The 18,716-nt window shown below is 42.7% G+C and overlaps 1 protein-coding gene across 1 annotated transcript in view; it reads right to left on the bottom strand.

Annotated features, from left to right (window-relative positions):
* The window catches only part of htra1b (HtrA serine peptidase 1b), a 38,390-nt gene that overhangs the window by 11,118 nt on the left and 8,556 nt on the right, over positions 1–18,716 (bottom strand). Inside the window, exons 5-8 of the mRNA XM_055042476.1 lie at positions 9,930–10,124; positions 9,765–9,797; positions 8,890–9,004; positions 7,594–7,651 (exon numbers count right to left, since the gene is read on the bottom strand). Coding sequence (XP_054898451.1) covers positions 7,594–7,651; positions 8,890–9,004; positions 9,765–9,797; positions 9,930–10,124 — 401 coding nt within the window. The remainder of the gene's footprint in view (positions 1–7,593; positions 7,652–8,889; positions 9,005–9,764; positions 9,798–9,929; positions 10,125–18,716) is intronic.

The raw sequence follows: 18,716 nt of genomic DNA, 5'->3' as shown, positions 1-18,716 counted from the left end.
CCGATCATATGCACATGGCGAAGTACTACAGTTCGTCATTTTTCATCATCTTCAGCTGTGTTTCTAAAGCACTCTATTTCATTGTTGGAGTAATACTTACTCAGAGTGGCGAATTACTGAAATGGTTTGTAAGAAGTAAGAAACGCTACATTTACTGCATGATTTAATTCAACAAAAAATTATCTGAGACATTTCTATCCTTTTAGAAATGTCATGGCAACGCTCTCACAAAGTTTTCACGCCCCGCCGCCCGTGGATCTGTTTGTCATTGGTGGAGGAACACTGACACCTACTGGCGAAATACTGATATTGTTCTTCATCCTGTTTATCTGCTGTTTCATTTGTGGAGCAATACTGACCCCAAGTGGCGAATTACTGAAATGGTTTATAAACGCCAAAAATGGGATCAAAATCAGAACTTCAATCTAAAATGGCCGACGTCCTCTGGGGTTTAGACCATGGCTCCAAGAGACTTTTTTGTAAGTCCTGACATGGTACACACGTGTACAAAGTTTCGTAATTGTAGGTTAAAGCATGGCTTGGGGCTGATCTTTTAAAATTTTCTAGGGGGCGCTATAGATAAATTAGGCCACACCCTACAAATATTGTGATGGATTCCTGTCGGGAGTGGATGAAGATCCATCCTTGTGAGTTTGGAGCAGCTGTGGCCAAAAATGTGGAATTGAGAGCCAAATGTATGGCGATGGCGTTACAGGTCACTTCGCCACGGCGCCACTCCCAGCTGCTCCATCAAAGCTGGTCTGGGTTGGAATCGTCAATACACCAACATGTCTTCTGTGTCTGGGCACAGTTTCATGTTGATGAGGTCAAAGGGGTCAGATAGCGACCATTCAGAGTAAAACATGACACTTCCTTTTCTCAGGGGGCGTGGCCTAAGTGATGTCATCATTCCACCATAGGTATTGTAGGACACCCGATGATGATCAATTCCAGAAACTTTGGTGCCTCTGTGAGTTTTTCTGTGTAGGAGATATAGCAGTTTATTTTTTACGGCGAGTAGGTGAATTTTGACCCCTGCTAACCCCCCTTCAGCATTCTCAAAAACTCACCGTTTTGATAACTTTAGATGGGACATGCCTTATGAGCAGACTGACCGAGTTTGAAGCCGATCAATCGAAATCTCTAGGAGGAGTTCGATCAAATAGGAAGGCTGTAAACGGCAAAAATGGGGTCAAAATCTGAACTTCAATCCAAAATGGCCGACTTCCTGTGGGGTTTAGACCATGGCTCCAAGAGACTTTCTTTTAAGTCCTGACATGATACAAATGTGTACAAAGTTTCGTAATTGTAGGTCAAAGCATGGCTTGGGGCTGATCATTTAAAATTTTCTAGGGGGCGCTATAGAGAAATTAGGCCACGCCCACCAAATATTGTGATGGATTCCTGTAGGGGAGTTGATGAGGGACCATCCTTGTGAGTTTGGAGCAGCTGGGCCTGAAAATGTGGAATTGAGAGCCAAACGTATGGCGATGGCGTTACAGGTCACTTCGCCACGCCCCCATGCCCACCTGCTCTATCGAAGCTGGTCGGGGTTGGAATCCTCAACACATCAACATGTTCTCTGTGTCTGGGCACAGTTTCATGTTGATGAGGTCAAAGGGGTCAGATAGCGACCGTTCTCAGTAAAACATGACACTTCCTGTTCTCAGGGGGCGTGGTCTAAGTGATGTCATCATTCGACCATAGGGTATTGTAGGGCAGCCAATGATGATTAATCACAGTAACTCTGGTTCCTCTGTGAGTTTCTGTGTAGGAGATATAGCAGTTTATGTTTTTATGGCGAGTAGGTGAACTTTGACCCCTGCTAACCCCCCTTCAGCATACTCAAAAACTCACAGTTTTGATAACTTTAGATGGGACATGCCTTATGAACAGACTGACCGAGTTTGAAGCCGATCAATCGAAATCCCTAGGAGGAGTTCGATCAAATACGGAGGCTGTAAACGGCAAAAATGGCCTCAAAATTGGACCTTCAATCCAAAATGGCCGACTTCCTGTGATACTTGCACTATGACATTAATTGTAAATTTTGAGCGTCCTGGGGAGCTCTACAAGTGTACCAAATTTCATGTCTCTAGGATAAAGTAAGTGAATAGCAAAGGGTCCTTTGAAATTTCTAGGTGGCGCTATTGAGCCATTTCTTGTGGGATTTTTGTGATGACCTTAAAAATCAAAATTTTTAAACAGGCTTAAGGCCTCCGCCAAGTTTGGTGAGTTTTTTCCAATATGATAAGGCCCCCAAAAAGCCCCCAAAGAGGTGGGAAGAAAAATAATAATAATAATAATAATAATAATAATAAACAGTACAGATACAATAGGCCTTCGCAGCGCTTAGCTGCTCGGGCCTAATTAAAGCTGCAAGCAGCCTCGAACGGCCCTCGCAGCCAAGCGCCGCTCCGGCCTATTGCCACCGCGGGGTACGAGCAACCGCCGCCTCACGCCAGCCACCACAGAAGCTCTCACGCAGTTTTCAGCTCTTCCGCCCGCACCACGGAAGCTGTTGCTCAGTTTCCATCCACGCTGGCCACGTGCTAACACAGAAGTTGTTGCGCAGTTTCCGCCTGTCCACTAGGCGGTACGCACTGATGCGTTCGGAGGCGCTCCTTGACGATGCAAAAATTGTGGTGCAGATTCATTGGTTTAGCGAGGAAATATAGCTGGCGGATTAATGTAGGACGCGCAGTGGAGTCAAAATATATTTCAATGCTGTTGTTCTCTTTAGAGGTCAACAAAGGTCATACGTATCCAATTTGTCGTCAGTCGGATGATCCACGTGTCATTTACAGCCGATCATATGCACATGGCGAAGTAATGCATTTCGTCATTTCTACCCCAATGCGGTTCGGTCAGCAGCCAGTATTCATAGAGTTCATCATGTTATCGTTTTTAGTCAGTATTCACATGATGAAACCCATATAAATTATAGAATAACAGTAAAACATACAGCAGAAAAAACATGTGACTGCCTCTTAAAAGTGGGCGGGGCTACAGTGAGGTCATCAAGTGACCATGGAAATGTGTTCAGGGCTTCTCTAGAAAGACAGAGGAAGTGTGATGATGCAGCTGTGATCTTGCATTTGGAAGTCATTTAATGTTGATCTTTCATGGTAAATAGTGAAAGTTTTACACTAAGCCACACCCACATGCTTGATGTTAACTACAACTGAGATCTAAATGCAGTGCAACTTTGACGTTATCGTGAAATGAGTCAGGAAAATGGTGAAGGTTAAGATGTATCAGTTTAATAAACCGCACTGTTCAGTAATAAACCAAGGGCAATGCACATTAAGAGAGCACAGTTAACTTTCAGCACATTAGAACAATAGCACAGGCTGAATCCCATCCATTAATTAGGTATTAATCACAGGAAGTGCTGCAACTAAATATTACAACCCCAATGGATCGGTAAAAAGATACTTAGCATTTTTTCAGAGCTCTTTCAAACGACATTTTAAACATCTTCTATACATAATAACAAACAACTCTCAATGTATGAAACTGGATGTATCACACACACTATTCAGTTATTTAATTAGTAAAGCGCTTCGTTAGCATTAAAAACGTTGCAGGCCTCAGGCATTGGGTTAGCATCCTCCTCAGAATAACTGTTCCAAACATGACGGCTTTCAAAACCAGCAGGAAGGAATAAATTACTCTCCCGCACCGCGAGTTACGACTGTTTAAACGAACAGCAATGGGCTCTTTGCACCTGCCGCGCTGACGTCACAACTGTATACCCGAATGCGGCTCTTTTTTCCACTTTCAGAAACTATGACTGCTATAAAAGACAAAGTCGTACTTAAGACTCAAATAAAACAATACTATGTACTTTGTTTAGGTTTTCATGGATTTCCAAGCGATCCTCAATTAAGACAGCTTGTAAATATTCGTTGCTACAAGTTAAAGCTACCACTTGAAGCTAACGCCGTACACACCGCTCTAAACACTGTCTTAATGAGCCATTCACAACAAGCATGCAAAAGTAATAAAACGAAATAACACAGAAATCTTAAGCAACACGGCCATATTTTCTAAAAGTAATAACTCTGAATCTGAACAGTCAGCTGAAACTAGAACTCCAATACCAGAGTAAGCTCTGTGCTCGTTTTTCTTCGTCATACTTCAAGCAAAAACTCTGAACTGTAATCTGCCCCCCCCCCTCCCCGCTGCTTTATTGTCGTTAACAATAAACACACGTAATATGCTTGAAAATAAGGCACAAACAGTGTCCGTTAGAATGGCTGAGAAATCTTTAGATAATTAAATAGCAGATTTTTACTAGAAAGCTAGCAGGCTTGTGCTAGCAGTTTAAAGAAAATAAAACTCACCTTCATATCTGTGAATGTATAACGAGGCGAACATCTTAAAACCATTCTTTGCCTTACTTGTTGGGGTTTCGGATCGATGTACATTATTAATTGTTACCTTGGAAAAACATTTCAGCCGTTTTTCCCGAACGTGTAAGCTGAGGTGCAAAGAGCCCATTAAACTTCTCCAACTCCGGTCCAACAGAGCCTTCTTGCTCAAAAGCGTGGTTCGGATTTCCAACTCCAAAATCCAAGCAAAATGTTGAGCGTAGTCCAGTTCTGTGGCTCCAAAAAGCAGGCAAAATGTTCAGGAAAACGTCGCAGCTCCAGCTGTCGCCGGCTGACTGTTATTACGTAGCGTCGATCTGTTTTCTCATTGATGGAGTACCACTGCCTCCTGCTGGCGCCATACTGGTATTGCACTAGCAGTACCAGTATTTCGCCACAAGGTGCCAGCGGTACTCCATCAACACTGACCCCAGTGTGTTCTTACTTCACTGTGTCATAAGTTTTGCTGAATGACTTTTTTTGTATTATTTCTAGCAAAAATGAATGAATGTTTGTACTTTAACCCACAAAATAAACTTATATATATATAAAAAGTTATAATAATGTATATTTAAATAACTAATAATAACATAACCTATGGGCTGCTGTTTTCTAGGGGGCGCTATAGAGAAATTAGGCCACGCCCTACAAATATTGTGATGGATTCCAGTCGGGGAGCGGATAAATATTCATCCTTGTGAGTTTGCAGCAGCTGAGCCCAAAAATGTGGTATTGAGAGCCAAACGTATGGCGATGGCGTTACAGGTGACTTCGCCACGCCGCCATGCCCACCTGCTCTATTGTAGCTGGTCGGGGTTGGAATCCTCAATACACCAACATGTCTTCTGTGTCTGGGCACAGTTTTATGTTGATGAGGTCAAAGGGGTCAGATAGCGAACGTTCACAGTAAAACATTACACTTCCTGTTCTCAGGGGGCGTGGCCTAAGTGATGTCATCATTCGACCATAGGGTATTATAGGAGACCCGATGATGATCAATCACTCAAACTTTGGTGCCTCTGTGAGTTTCTGTGTAGGAGATATAGCAGTTTATTTTTTATGGGGAGTAGGTGAACTTTGACCCCTGCTAACCCCCCTTCAGCATTCTCAAAAAAACTCACCGTTTTGATAACTTTAGATGGGACATGCCTTATGAACAGACTGACCGAGTTTGAAGCCGATCAATCGAAATCCCTAGGAGGAGTTCGATCAAATAGGAAGGCTGTAAACGGCAAAAATGGGTCAAAATCCAAACTTCAATCTAAAATGGCTGACTTCCTGTGGGGTTTAGACAATGGCTCCAAGAGACTTTTTTGTAAGTCCTGACAAGGTACACACGTGTACAAAGTTTCATAATTGTAGGTTAAAGCATGGCTTGGGGCTGATCATTTAAAGTGTTCTAGGTGGCGCTATAGAGAAATTAGGCCACACCCTCCAAATATTGTGATGGATTCCTGTCGGGGAGTAGATGAGGGTCCATCTTTGTGAAATTGGAGCAGCTGGGCCCAAAAATGTGGAATTGAGAGCCAAACGTATGGCGATGGCGTTACAGGTCACTTCGCCACGCCGCCACGCCCAGCTGCTCCATCGAAGCTGGTCGGGGTTGGAATCCTCAATACACCAACATGTTTTCTGTGTCTGGGCACAGTTTCATGTTGATGAGGTCAAAGGGGTCAGATAGCGACAGTTCACAGTAAAACATTACACTTCCTGTTCTCAGGGGGCGTGGCCTAAGTGATGTCATCATTCGACCATAGGGTATTGTAGGGCAGCGAATGATGATCAATCACAGTAACTTTGGTGCCTCTGTGAGTTTCTGTGTAGGAGATATAGCAGTTTATTTTTTTACGGCGACTAGGTGAACTTTGACCCCTGCTAACCCCCCAAAAGCATACTCAAAAACTCACCGTTTTGATAACTTTAGATGGGACATGCCTTATGAACAGACTGACCGAGTTTGAAGCCGGTCAATGGAAATCCCTAGGAGGAGTTCGATCAAATATGAAGGCTGTAAACGGCAAAAATGGGCTCAAAATTGGACCTTCAATCCAAAATGGCCGACTTCCTGTGATACTTGCACTATGACATTAATTGTAAATTTTGAGCATCTTTGGGAGCTCTACAAGTGTACCAAATTTCATGTCTCTAGGATAAAGTAAGTGAATAGCAAAGGGTCCTTTGAAAATTTCTAGGTGGCGCTATTGAGCCATTTCTTGTGGAATGTTTGCGACGACTTTAAAATACGTAAATTTGAAACTCCCTTTACGCATCCGCCAAGTTTGGTGAGTTTTTGAATATGATAAAGCCCCCAAAAAGCCAATTCATTTGGAGGGAGAATCGTAATAATAATAATAAGAAACAGTACAGAAACAATAGGCCTTCGCAGCGCTTAGCTGCTCGGGCCTAATAATAAGAAACAGTACAGAAACAATAGGCCTTCGCAGCGCTTAGCTGCTCGGGCCTAAAAAAAAGTGGTGAAAACCTTCAAAACACGTCAACCACGGGGATTTCATGATACTCAATTGGGTGATGTCTGATTCTGAAACATTAACTAGCACTAAGAGGTTTAAAACTCTGCAAAATATTAAATTAAAAAAATTGTATTATTGTGGCATCTCAAAAATACAATTATTATCGATGTCTTCAATGTGCCACGATTGTGTGGCTTCTTGTGTTGTAGAAGTGAATCTGGAGTTAACCTGACTTTTCCAGTCCTTGTTTGTTAAAAAAAAGGGTTTCCAGCACTCTACTTTGTCTTGAGAATAAAGTGCGTCGAAGGTTTTGGCTCAAATATGAAAAAACGGTGAAGAATGTGATATAAATGCTTTTCAAGGCCATACCAATTATGTGACTCAGGCAGTTAAGCTTCAATTCATCTTTTGGGATCTTTAAACTGAAACATCCATCACAAACTGAGGCGGATTCTGTCTGTTTCTCGGATCTTCCTCCTCCTCACTGGCTGCTCTCTTGTATCCTCTGTCCCTGCCTGTTTCCACCTCAAAATTGGCAGCAGGTAGCGAAAGCTGAACTAAAACATTGTCAGTCTGCTGATCCTTGTTAGCCGGAAAACCTTCTACTGCCCTCGGCTCCCCATGTCAAGCTTTAGAGGCAACAGAGATCCGGGTACGTTTTGTAACCTACGCTTGGCAATCAAGATGTTTCTTTTGTGGGTCATGTATGGGATTGAAATGTGATGCAGTCTGACACTGAAACTTACGACGGAGTGAGACTCATCATTCTGACACCGATGTATTTCTTCTTTGGTAATGTTTTCCCTGTGGGAAACAAAAAAATAAAAAGTCGCAGTAAGCAGGTGTTTTCAAAGAAGTCTGCAAGCATTAAATATAATGTTAAAGTTTCAGAGGATCATGCAAAACACAAGTCACCCAAAATGACTTGATATGAAGTACTTTAATGCTTGGAATAAATACATTTCACTGGAAATGATGACTTTTATTCCTGCAGCCAACTGGTCCCAATCACAGCTGACTACACACACAGCTGGGTCAACTCTTTTTAACCTCCCATCATGACAGAGTTTTGGACTATTTGGTTTTATTTACGTCATAGCCGCTTGGCTTGCAGAGGGTCCTGCAGTGTTCTGTGTTAACGTCAGGACAAATGCAACCCGATCCGGTGAAAGTCGCGTTGCTGTGTGCGACGCGCTTGGTCTGATTTATTATTTGAGTTCTCCGGAACAACAAAGAAAAGTGCTGGTAATTATGTGCAGAAAGGTGAAATTCAGTTTTGTTTTGTTTTTCTTAAATTCCAGGCCTGTCTAATGGAGAGAAAGCAGCAGAACGAGGTCAAGTGAGAACTTTACAAAGTGGTATTTTTAAAGGCATCCTGTTTTAGAAGGTCAAAGGTGACTCACAGCTTACTAAAATCCACCCAGAAAGACGGAACCACGTGCTAAGAGTCCTGAGTCGGTCTTACTGAGATAAATAAATGCAGTAGCAGCAGAAAAATGTCTCCATGTTTGTTCTAGATTTCTTTTTGCTTAGTTAGGTGTTTGCAGCATTAAGTTTTAAAATTAATTGTTAAATGTAGCTGAAACAAAATGAGTTAGTTTCTGTAAAGCTATTAAAAAGATGTTTTCAGTTAAGGGAGGAAGAATAATATGTTATCTGAGATTTTAAAACGGCAACCCTATGAGCGGACATCATGGGGATGTTTTTTTCTACGTCTCATATGACTAAATTTTCTTTATTTATCTCATGAAATCATTGTCTTTGTGACAGAGTGACTTTTTCACCAACAATCCAGCCCATGATTCAACATAAATTCAAATAAAATCAAGACTGTGGGTCATGCAGGTTCATCAATGGCAACACCTTTTGGAAACAAAACTAAATTGTTTCTCCTCCGTGGCTACAGCTGAACGAGCCGCATATTTCAGGGAAACAATAATCTGTGACTCATGAAGAAAACCCAAAAACTCCAGAAAAACTGTAGCGATTTCTAACTGAGTGATTAAAGCCATTTGTTGCACAAGGCAGACAGAGTGGCGGACCTTTGGCCTGCCGGTCGTGTGACTCTGCCAGGAACTGCCTGATCTTGTCCGATGGGATGGCGAAGGAGATTCCGGCAGTGACCTTCAGAGTGTTGATGCCAATCACCTCCCCGTCCTGCAGGGGGAAAAAAACAACAGTTTGGCATCAGTTCACACGCATTTCAAGTAACACGGCTGAAAATCAGAGTCAGCTGTGGACCTGACGTCGCCTGCCAAGTGTTACCTAAACGGATTATTTTCCTTCGACTAATGAGAACTTAGCGATGCTCGGTGTTTGTTTGCGCGACGTGGCGTCTGACATCATATCTTGGATGAGGTCAAGTCGTATTAAAAGTTCTGTTTTTGTTTTACAGATTTCATAAGGCCGGTCAGAAGAAAAAAAAACAAAAAAAGGCTTTATGGGGCCGGCCCGTGTTTATTAGAGGAGTGGAATCCATTGTGTTAAAATATTAAAGCCCTCACGGCCCAAGTGGAAAAGTCATTAAAATCAATGCTTGAATGTGTGATACGTGAATCAGAATCCAGCGCAAAACATTTCACGCTCCATACGTGCAAAACAAAATTCTTAGCCCAAGCATCAACATTCAGCCATTTGTTGGTTTATCCTGCAAAAATCGCACAAAAACACGATGAAGTCTGTGGCTGTGACCTGACAAAATATGAAATATGCAGGCGATACAGGCGTTTTCCTAAACACCACTGTTGTGTCTGCTGAGGAGGAAAGAAACCATGTTGTTGTGTGAGATGCGAGTCATTTAAGTTTAAACAACAGCAGCAAACGTTGATTGGCGTCTCCTCATATTTTCTCCACAAGTAAATATTTTGTTCAATATTTATATATTGAACAAAATGCACAAAAGACATTTCAAACTTACCAGATTGACCAATGGCCCTCCTGAGTTCCCGTACTGCAAGTAAACAAACAAGATGAAACTTTCATTCCCTGAGTTCACCTCCATTACAACAACAGATAAAACTTGCAATCAGCTTAAGACGTTTTTCACTTCTTTTAAGCCTCACTCTCCTGTGCGATCACTCACGTTGATGATGGCGTCCGTCTGGATGTAATCCATGTCTGAATTGCGGAGGCCCAGCTCCTTGCCCCCTCTCTGGGTGGTGCTGACGATCCCGGTGGTGACGGTGTTCTGCAGGGAGAACGGGCTGCCGATGGCGACCACGAACTCTCCGGGCCGGAGGTCCGCAGAGCGGCCAAGGAGCAGCACGGGCAGCTTCGTCTGCACAGGATGGACAAGGCGGAGAAAATGGTGAACACAAACCAAGACCGAAGCTTTCTCTTGTCGGGTCAAAAGTGAGACAGGCTTGCAGATTTTGTGTCATCTGGATGACATTTTTTAAATGGTCTTTTAAGTCTCTGTGGATTCTGATCATCTTCACGTTTGTACGTCACAAAGAGCGTCCTTGGCTCAAAAAGGTTTATTTTAAAATGCCAACACATTTTCGCAGTATTTCAATGCATTTTTTTTTTTTTTTTGCAGGGCTTCTCAAACTTCACCTCTGGAAGCTGCTGCTGCGAATACTGCAGTTTTCTAAATGATCAAGAAAGAGTGCAGTAAGCTCCAGAATCACCTTATCCTCAGGCCACATAACTGATTTCCCCCCCCCCACTAAATTAGAGGACAGTGTAAAAAAAAAAAAAAGTGAACCGCCCCCACCCCCACAATGCAGCCCCCACCACGTACTTCCCATTTTTTTTGTGGCAATAATAGTACAGAACTGGCCTGAATATGCTTGTAAGAATTAAAGACAATTACTCAACCCACAACTTTAGAGCTGAAACTCATGTTTATAACACTGATTGTTCTGTACAAAGCATGGAATACAATAGCAAAGGACAGCAGGGACTAAGGGAACTGAGATCCCCTCTAGTGGTCACTGCACACAAAGCAGCTCGCCAACCACACAAGCGATGCCTTGTTTTTCTTACTGCCATGTGAGACACAGATGTAGCAAGTCAGCTCGCCCTCTGGCCGAGCCTCTAAATCACCACAACCGATGACATGCGCGGGGAGGAGCTGGGTCAGATTCTCGGAATGATCCGAACGTCCTGGAATCCAAGAAGTACGACCCGGCAGAGCAGATACAAATCTCCGGAGAAACTCGCCCGTGTGACTCTTCGGGACATGATGATCTATGATACAGCAGTTCAAGCTCAACTGAGACTGGGAACAACAATGATGATAATAATGATGATGATGATGATGCTCTGACATTACTCTCTGTTTTGCCCTGGAGAGAAAAAGAAAGCGCTGCAAAGTGGAACTCCACCAACATTTTTTCTATAAAATAAAAAAAAAGGGCTTTAAAGTTTTCATCAAAAATGCAAACTGGCCACTGACTAACTTTCCTGGTTAGCTGTGGCGAAGATGTGGGGTGTTCAAGAGTTCACGGCTGTGAAGACAAGAGACTGCCAACAGTGACGAGCCAGAACCAGCCTCGTCACAGGGTGGGTGTCATTGTCTGGGGTGGACAGAGGAGCTCCGTCATCAGGGAGGGGTTCTCCACTCCACCGACTGCTGGTCACAGCCCTGACCCAGTTAAAGTTGGGTGGTAAAGCTGGCTCATCGTTGGCTTCAAAAGACTTCCAGTAAAACAGAAGGAAGTTCAACTTATTTTTACCGATTTCCTGTAACATCTGGATGTCCAAAAGTGGCACACTGAGAAAACAGGAACAACTGATGAGCATAAGCGATGTGCCGCATAGGGGGAAAATAAAAAAAAATGAAAACGGCAACCTGCAGGGCATTTAGAGACATGCAGATGAAAGATGTGGGATTTTTCCTCAACAGGTCTAACCAAACGTTTGGGAATTAGGATGTTTTCCCAGGAATGTTTACCCTGTTTTCCCCAAGAAATCAGCCATTTTCTTTTTTTTTATTTTAAGACATTCATTATGATTTTGCTGATCAGTCAGCCTTGGCAGAACAAAGAGAAACTTTGCCAAAAAGAGAAGTTGTTCCTTCCAGTGCAGCCATTACAACATAAGGCTGAGGCTCTCAGGTAATTGGGACAAATTGCTTAAATGAGACGTCAAGCCAGTGTTCGGCAAGAGATCCTCTTTTATTATTCAGTTGTGTGTCTGGCTGTGTCTTTGTCTGCATTTCTGACTAATTTCCTCACTGACATTAGCATTTCCAGTCCTCCGTTCGCCTCTTAAAGCCCGTTACATTAAACCTGCATGCTTCTGCTCTCACTTAAAGTTGCCACGAAACACCAGCCGCCCCGGTAACGTTCTCCTGTTTAAAGAGACTTTGGTGCCAGCTTTGCCTCACATGCTAAAGTGAGCAGTGAAACTCCTCGTGTCGTTTTTATCCCTCCTCCGTTTTAGATCCAACACAGCATTTATAAAATAATTCTAAAAAGCACGAATGCGGTTTTTATTTCACTTTTGATGTTTTCGGTGAAATTGTACAATCATTCCGACATGAGCCGAGTTGGAGCCATCAGTGACCTGTTGAGGATTTGATACGCATGTGTTGGGGAGGTTTTTGATTGGTCTAGAGTGTAAATATTACTGGTTTACTGTTTCAGTAAATCTTTGAAATTTGAGAGAAAGGGTGCACTGTAAAAAAATAAAACAAAAACAAAAAAGTCTCTAATTTAAGGTAAAATAAATCAGAGACCTTTTTTTTTATCACAGTGTGGTCTTGTATTGTAGATAAAAGATGCCTAACTCATTCATTCTGGTGAGTTACTGACATGATAGTAAAATAAAATCAAATCTCCAATTTTTTCCTCTGCTCAGTCTTTTCTCTGAGACGATTCAGATGTTTTTATTGCTGGCTTTTGGAAAGTTTTCATTAATCTGAGGACGACACTTCTCAGAAATCCGGTTCTAAGGAAATTTCACCACTTTCGCTGCGTCGTGTGGCTATTTTACAAAGACTAAACAAGGTAAGATTACACTTAGATTGTTTATTTCTGCTAAATGTACTGGGTTTCGTAGCGACTGCGGCCAGCCGGCCGGACTTTCCACATCAGAATTCCAGCGTCATTCCTTCTGATTTTTCCAGTGTGAAAAAAAAAAGTCTGTCCTTCCAGTCCAAATGGGTTACAGTTATCATTCTGTACAACCAAAATTAATTTCTGTGATTGGTAGCATGCTGCGGCTTATTATTATAATTTGATTTATGACATTTCTCCTGTGATTCCAACTACATCAACTAGTAAATATTGGGTTTTTTTTAGTGTCTCAACTGTGCTGCGATTCACCAGTCTTCCACCTCTTCTTCAGTGCTGAAACTGGCCACTAGAACTGCAGATTTCCACGTTTCTGGCTCATTTTGTCCACCTGACGCCTCAAGTGATGCTTCCCCTTCGCCTGCAGCTGCAGAGCTCTGGAGGCCCGCCAGGCCTTTGTGACACCTGTGCTGTCCCACTGACCTATTTCAGGTCCAGACATGATGCGAGGCAGAAAAAAGAAAGACAGCTGCCGGAGCCCGACTTTCATCAACACCACTCTTCCCCAGGCATAACAACTGTCTGTTTGTCTCCGTGTGCGTGTGTTCGGTTTGGCTGCTGGACAACCAGGCGCCGCCCATTTCCTCTGTTAAATAACGAGCCTTCAGGCGACTTACTCAACACACACCTCTGACCTATTTTCTTGTGTTTCATAAGAAAGGTCGAGGTGTGGATGAGGGCATCCTCCTCTCCTGTCTTGTCTCATAACAGTCAGTCTGCTAAGTTTAAATCTTGGTGCAAGACAGGAAAACAGAAAAAGCGACAACATGAGCCTTCTGCCGCAGAGGGAGACAGAGAGAGCGACTGAGGTGGAGTGAAGTGGAGTGGACTGCTATGAGGGAAACAGATGCACGGTGATGTGACAGACGCAAACATGTTTTCCATCTAAGGGCTTCTGGGTAGTGATGAAGATGTTTCCAGAGAACCTTAGACTGACACACAGGAGAAGGAAAAGTATGTCTGCATCCACAGGTATGCTCAAAGCACAGGCCGTCTCTGCAGACTGTGCGCATCAACGTGTGGTGAGAGAACGATTGCGTCCTGAGGTCCAGATGAGTTACGACACGCAAAAAAGCAAATTAAACCGCGGAGCCTGAGGCAGAAAAAGTGTGCAGCTGCTGTTCTGAGGACCAGAAAAGTGACAGGAAATGATGCACATTTTTAAGCTTTCTTGGGAAAACTTAAGCAATTTTTTGTTTGTTTGCTTTTTGTGGATGTTTTCGAGGTAAATTAGCTTAATCGCTATAAACTTCAACAGCACTTTATGAATGAAAAAAGCATCATGTTCTTCTGTTTCTGCACAGCCGTCTATCCACCAGGAATTCATTTTTACGAGACATTTCTGTTTTACAAACAAACATTTGAGGAAACAAAACAAATATTCATGCCACACGTTTCAGAAACATCCATGCTGACTGATTCAATCGCCTGCGCTGAAAACACATGTGGACACACTTGTAAAAGATCAAGGATCCATTTGTTCAGACCTCATTTAGCAGAAACTGTGGCTAGTTTAAGAGTTTGAGTGCACTGAAGCCTCAGATTCTTGATGTGACTCCTTGTAAACAGCAGAGCAAGCTCCAGCTAAAAGGACTTTCCAAATTAAACACTGTTAAAGTCAGATGTTACTGCTGGGTAAATTTAACCAAATAAGCAGCTTTTTCAGAGTCATTTTCAAAGACAACATTTGCGGGTGGAAGCTACTGAACGACTTCCATTTTGAAACTCTGAGCTATAAAAAGACAAAGTCTTTGTTGTCATGGCTTTAAAAAAAATTATTTGGCCCATTTGATGTAAATATGGCAAATAATGACTTCTTGTCAAACCAAAATATTCCTAAGCAGGCGGTTGCTGAAAGGTAAGATTGAGCAGATAAAAGGAAATGGGAGCTTCAGCCTATCAGGAAGCAGGAAGAGATGCAGCTTTTGCTGAATGTTGAGATAAACATGTCATGTCCTGTAAACCTGCATTTTCCCAGTTCCCCCACAAAAAAAAAACAAAAGAAAAGAAGATTAATAATCAAAATATTACTTTCATGCAGGCGTGAATGAATGGCATTGTTAGCACCAGATCTTTTAAGTCCCGTAAGCTGCAGGTTGGCGCGTGACTGGATCAGACTTGTTTCTTGAGCTCATTGTGCAAAAGGATTGATTGGACTGGGATCTGGGAATTTTAGAAACGTGGTCAACACTTGTTAGACTTGTTAAAATGTTTCAGAACCCTTTTAGCTTTGTGTCAGGGGGAATTAACCTGCTAAAAGAGGTCACAGCTAACAGGAGATACTGTTTCCCCTTCAAGGGGAAATCACCGTCTGTATCGATGCTAAGCTCGGCGGCTCATGTTGAAGTAGAATCCACATGAATGACCGGCTTCTTTGTCCCATTCTGAGGCTAATTTGCTCATTTGGGAAGAAAATTTGCGTGATTATTCCAAAGGGAAAACCAAATACGCTCTGTTTCCAATTAAAATCCCCCCCCCCCACAAACTACAACCTACAGCTCTTCAAAGCATAAACACAGTGAGTTCTGGTTCTGGATGGGTTCAGGAGATGATTTGCTTCATTATGTGAAATGAAAAGCTCCTCTCCAGGCCCAAACTGATCCATAAACACAACGCAGACCTTCTAACGCTCTCATGCCACCCTGCAGACGTCCACCCACCAGGATAATGGGTTCCTACTCTGAAATTATGAAGGAGCTGCTGAGTAATCACTTCCAGACACCAACAGAGCAGTGAGGCATGAAGCGACCGAATGCAAAGCACTAAGAACAAGTCAAACATCATTTGTTTTACTTTTCTGCGTGCCTTTATAGTCGCTGCTGAGTGATACTCATTGAGCTGAAATGTTGAGAGACGTTTTTTGTGGATTTTGATCAAAACCGTTCATGAAAGCGATGGAGCTGACCGAATCGCAAACTAATAAATCAGAATCCTCGTGTTATTATATAGATGGATTAACATCAGAGCAACCAATCTATAGTTTTGTTTTTTTGTAAATCTCAAAGCACCAGAAGCTTTTTACAAGCCCTTAATCTTTGCACAGAGCTTTCCATGGAGTTTTCAGACTTTGACGTTTTAACGCAGATTTTACAAAAGCTACTCTTTTCATTTTAAACGTCACAAAATTCAAAAAATTCAGCCTGGTCGAACAGCAGGGGATCACGCAAGTCATCAACCGAGCTCAGCTACTTGTTTTGATTTTTACTTTGGTTTTCTTTTGATTTTTTTTTTCTGCTCTCTTGCTTTAAGTTTATTGACCTGATTCCAAAGTAAAGATTTGGATCTCAGCAAAAACACTGTACATAATAATAATAATAATGATAAAATCTTAGGTGGCTGCTGAGTGCAGCACCTCATCCTAAAATGTGGCAAAGGACAATTTTACATTTTCCAGCAGGAAAAGCAAAGTCACAGCAGTGGCTGATCTTCCTGCCTAGTTACTGGTAAATTTCCTGCCTAGTTGCTGGTAAAGCACGCTGCCTCCCGCCTCAGTCCCTCCAGGTGGTGCATTGTAAAGTGCAGAGTGATTCCCAACAACGCTGGAAAACTCCAGCAGCGCCTGGAAGAGACGCGGCACACAGATTCGGTTTCAGGAGTTTTTCCACTGTGATACAGAAAAACCCTGAACTGTCTGTCAGTGTCCGCCCCACAGCTACAGCTACTCTTTTAAATCACAGAGGGCTCTTCAGAACACACAGGGATGAAAAACTGTCTTCTTTCCTGTAGGAGGGAGGATAACCTGATGCAGAAAGCGCTGACCGTTTTCTCCCGTGCCAAATGAAAGAGTCCCCCTTGCTCTTTGCACTAATATGTTTTGCAGCACCTGTTTTCGTCATGGATGCGGGAACTTCAGAGCGAAAGAGTCATCCTGTCCCCAGAGTGCAGTGTAGATACCAACACTGTTTTTTAGAAGCTTTCCTCCTCTGTTTTCATTGCTACTAGACTTTTTCCTCTCCTAGAAGAAGCGTGGCGTTCCACAGACTTTATCTACAGCCATGACATTGTTTTGCTCTCCTAAACTTAGCAAAGATTATTTAGTTCCTTTCGTGGAATTTTTTATTTTTTTTCATAATCATTTGGTTTCAAAAACCTAGCAGAGATTTACCACTCTGACCGGATCGGTTTCTGAACCGAGACGCAAGTCGACACAGTCGATCCAACAAGAGATTCCACACGGTGTCACGGAACACGATCGTGGCTCGATCGAGGCCGATTACCGCCGCAAGGCCTCTCTTAAGATCGAGATTAAAAGCACGCCTAGGAGGAGCTCCTGTCTGTACAGGCTGCAGGGGAAAGACGCCTCAGATGCCGCAGCTGGAGACTTAAACACACCACTGTCACGATTCAAGCTCAAGTTTCCCTTTTGTTTCTCTCCACTGAACTAAATTTCTTTGTGTGGCTCCGATACTATCTGCAGTTCTATGCAAGCAGAAGTCTGTGTTAAGACCACCTATGATGCACTAAAAAGTCAAACGTGTTTCTCTGTAGCCAGAATATAACTTAGCTCAGAGATGATCTCATGAGTTATGTGATCAAATGTATTTTCCCAGAGCAGCAGAATGAGTTTGTTGTTAGGAGAGGAGAAACTGGAGCAGATGAGCGACAGAGAGAATTAAACTTCTTTCCATTAGCGTAAAGCCCAGGCTTTCCTGTCCTGAACCTGCAGCGACACGCCTGACAGTTTCACCTGCACTTGGCTCCTCGCAGCTGCAGTTACACTCTGGGACCTCCTGAGCTGCAGAGTGTTCACCGCTTTCAGAGAGGCCGTCTCCAACGAACAGAAGGATTAAAGAGAGCTTCGCCACTAACAAGCCGTGCATCATAACACCGCCGTCACCCGCTCTTTCCCTGTGGTCATGACTTCATGAGTATTGTAGAGAGCGGCGGCTGAACCCAAACTTTCTGAGGTCGGACCGAAACGGTGTACAACAGACTAACCGTGCAGCAAACAGCAACAGAATAAAACAAAGATGAGACGTTTTTAGTTTTTTTTACTTAGTTTAGTTTCAGGAACAAGGCAATGTGACTAAGATCACTTGTACTCAAGCTCACCCAGTTTATAAGGCTGGATCGAATCTTCAGCAGGCAACACGTTCAGTTAAAGCAAGCACTAAAGTGAGTACGTATTCAAAAACACATACTTAAAATCTACTTGGTTTTGTTCTACGGGGCTGGAAAACTTCCAGTGCATATCAAGACTTTTTCTACAGAAATCAAACTCCAACTTCACCTTTCAACATTTTAATCCACTAAGATAATTAACCTAGTAAGTCCTAACAAAAAAACTGTTCATTCGTATTTATATAAGAAGTTCTGTGCAAATACTTAGATCAAAAGATGTTTAGGCAAAGCAAATGTTTTAATTTGAAAAGGAAAAGGAAAAACCTTTAAAGATTTGACCTATGAAGATAAATCTCACTGTCATCTGCATATGGATGAGTCGAAGCAGGGAGAGCGATAGTGGGCCAAGTACAGAACCCTGTGGGATCGTTAAAGTGAAAAGTGGTAAGGAGAACACAGCCACAGAAGAAGAGAGAAAAATGATGTTAACCAATACAGACCCATCGCTGTGCAAGAGCAGCACTCATATTAAGAAGCAAGCACATTGTGCGCAAGTGTTCAAATAGGGCTTCATAATTTAAAAGCCAGATAGAGAAACAACACTAAGAGAAACAGCTCAGTTGGAGTTCCTTTCCTTCGTTTGCTTTCTGTACATCCCCCCACATCATGCGAAAGTGAACCTCATCAGATTTGATGAGGTTCAAACCAGTTGTGATGAGACGCGGTGAAGAATCACGAGAGGGTATTTGAGTTCTGGGTGTTGCGGTGATGAATCGTTTTGTGTTTCC

Source organism: Poeciliopsis prolifica, unplaced genomic scaffold (genome assembly GCF_027474105.1).
Source record: "Poeciliopsis prolifica strain line A6 unplaced genomic scaffold, Auburn_PproV2 SCAFFOLD018, whole genome shotgun sequence".
In the NCBI taxonomy this organism is placed as follows: domain Eukaryota; kingdom Metazoa; phylum Chordata; class Actinopteri; order Cyprinodontiformes; family Poeciliidae; genus Poeciliopsis; species Poeciliopsis prolifica.
This window is presented reverse-complemented; position numbering and strand designations above follow the sequence as displayed.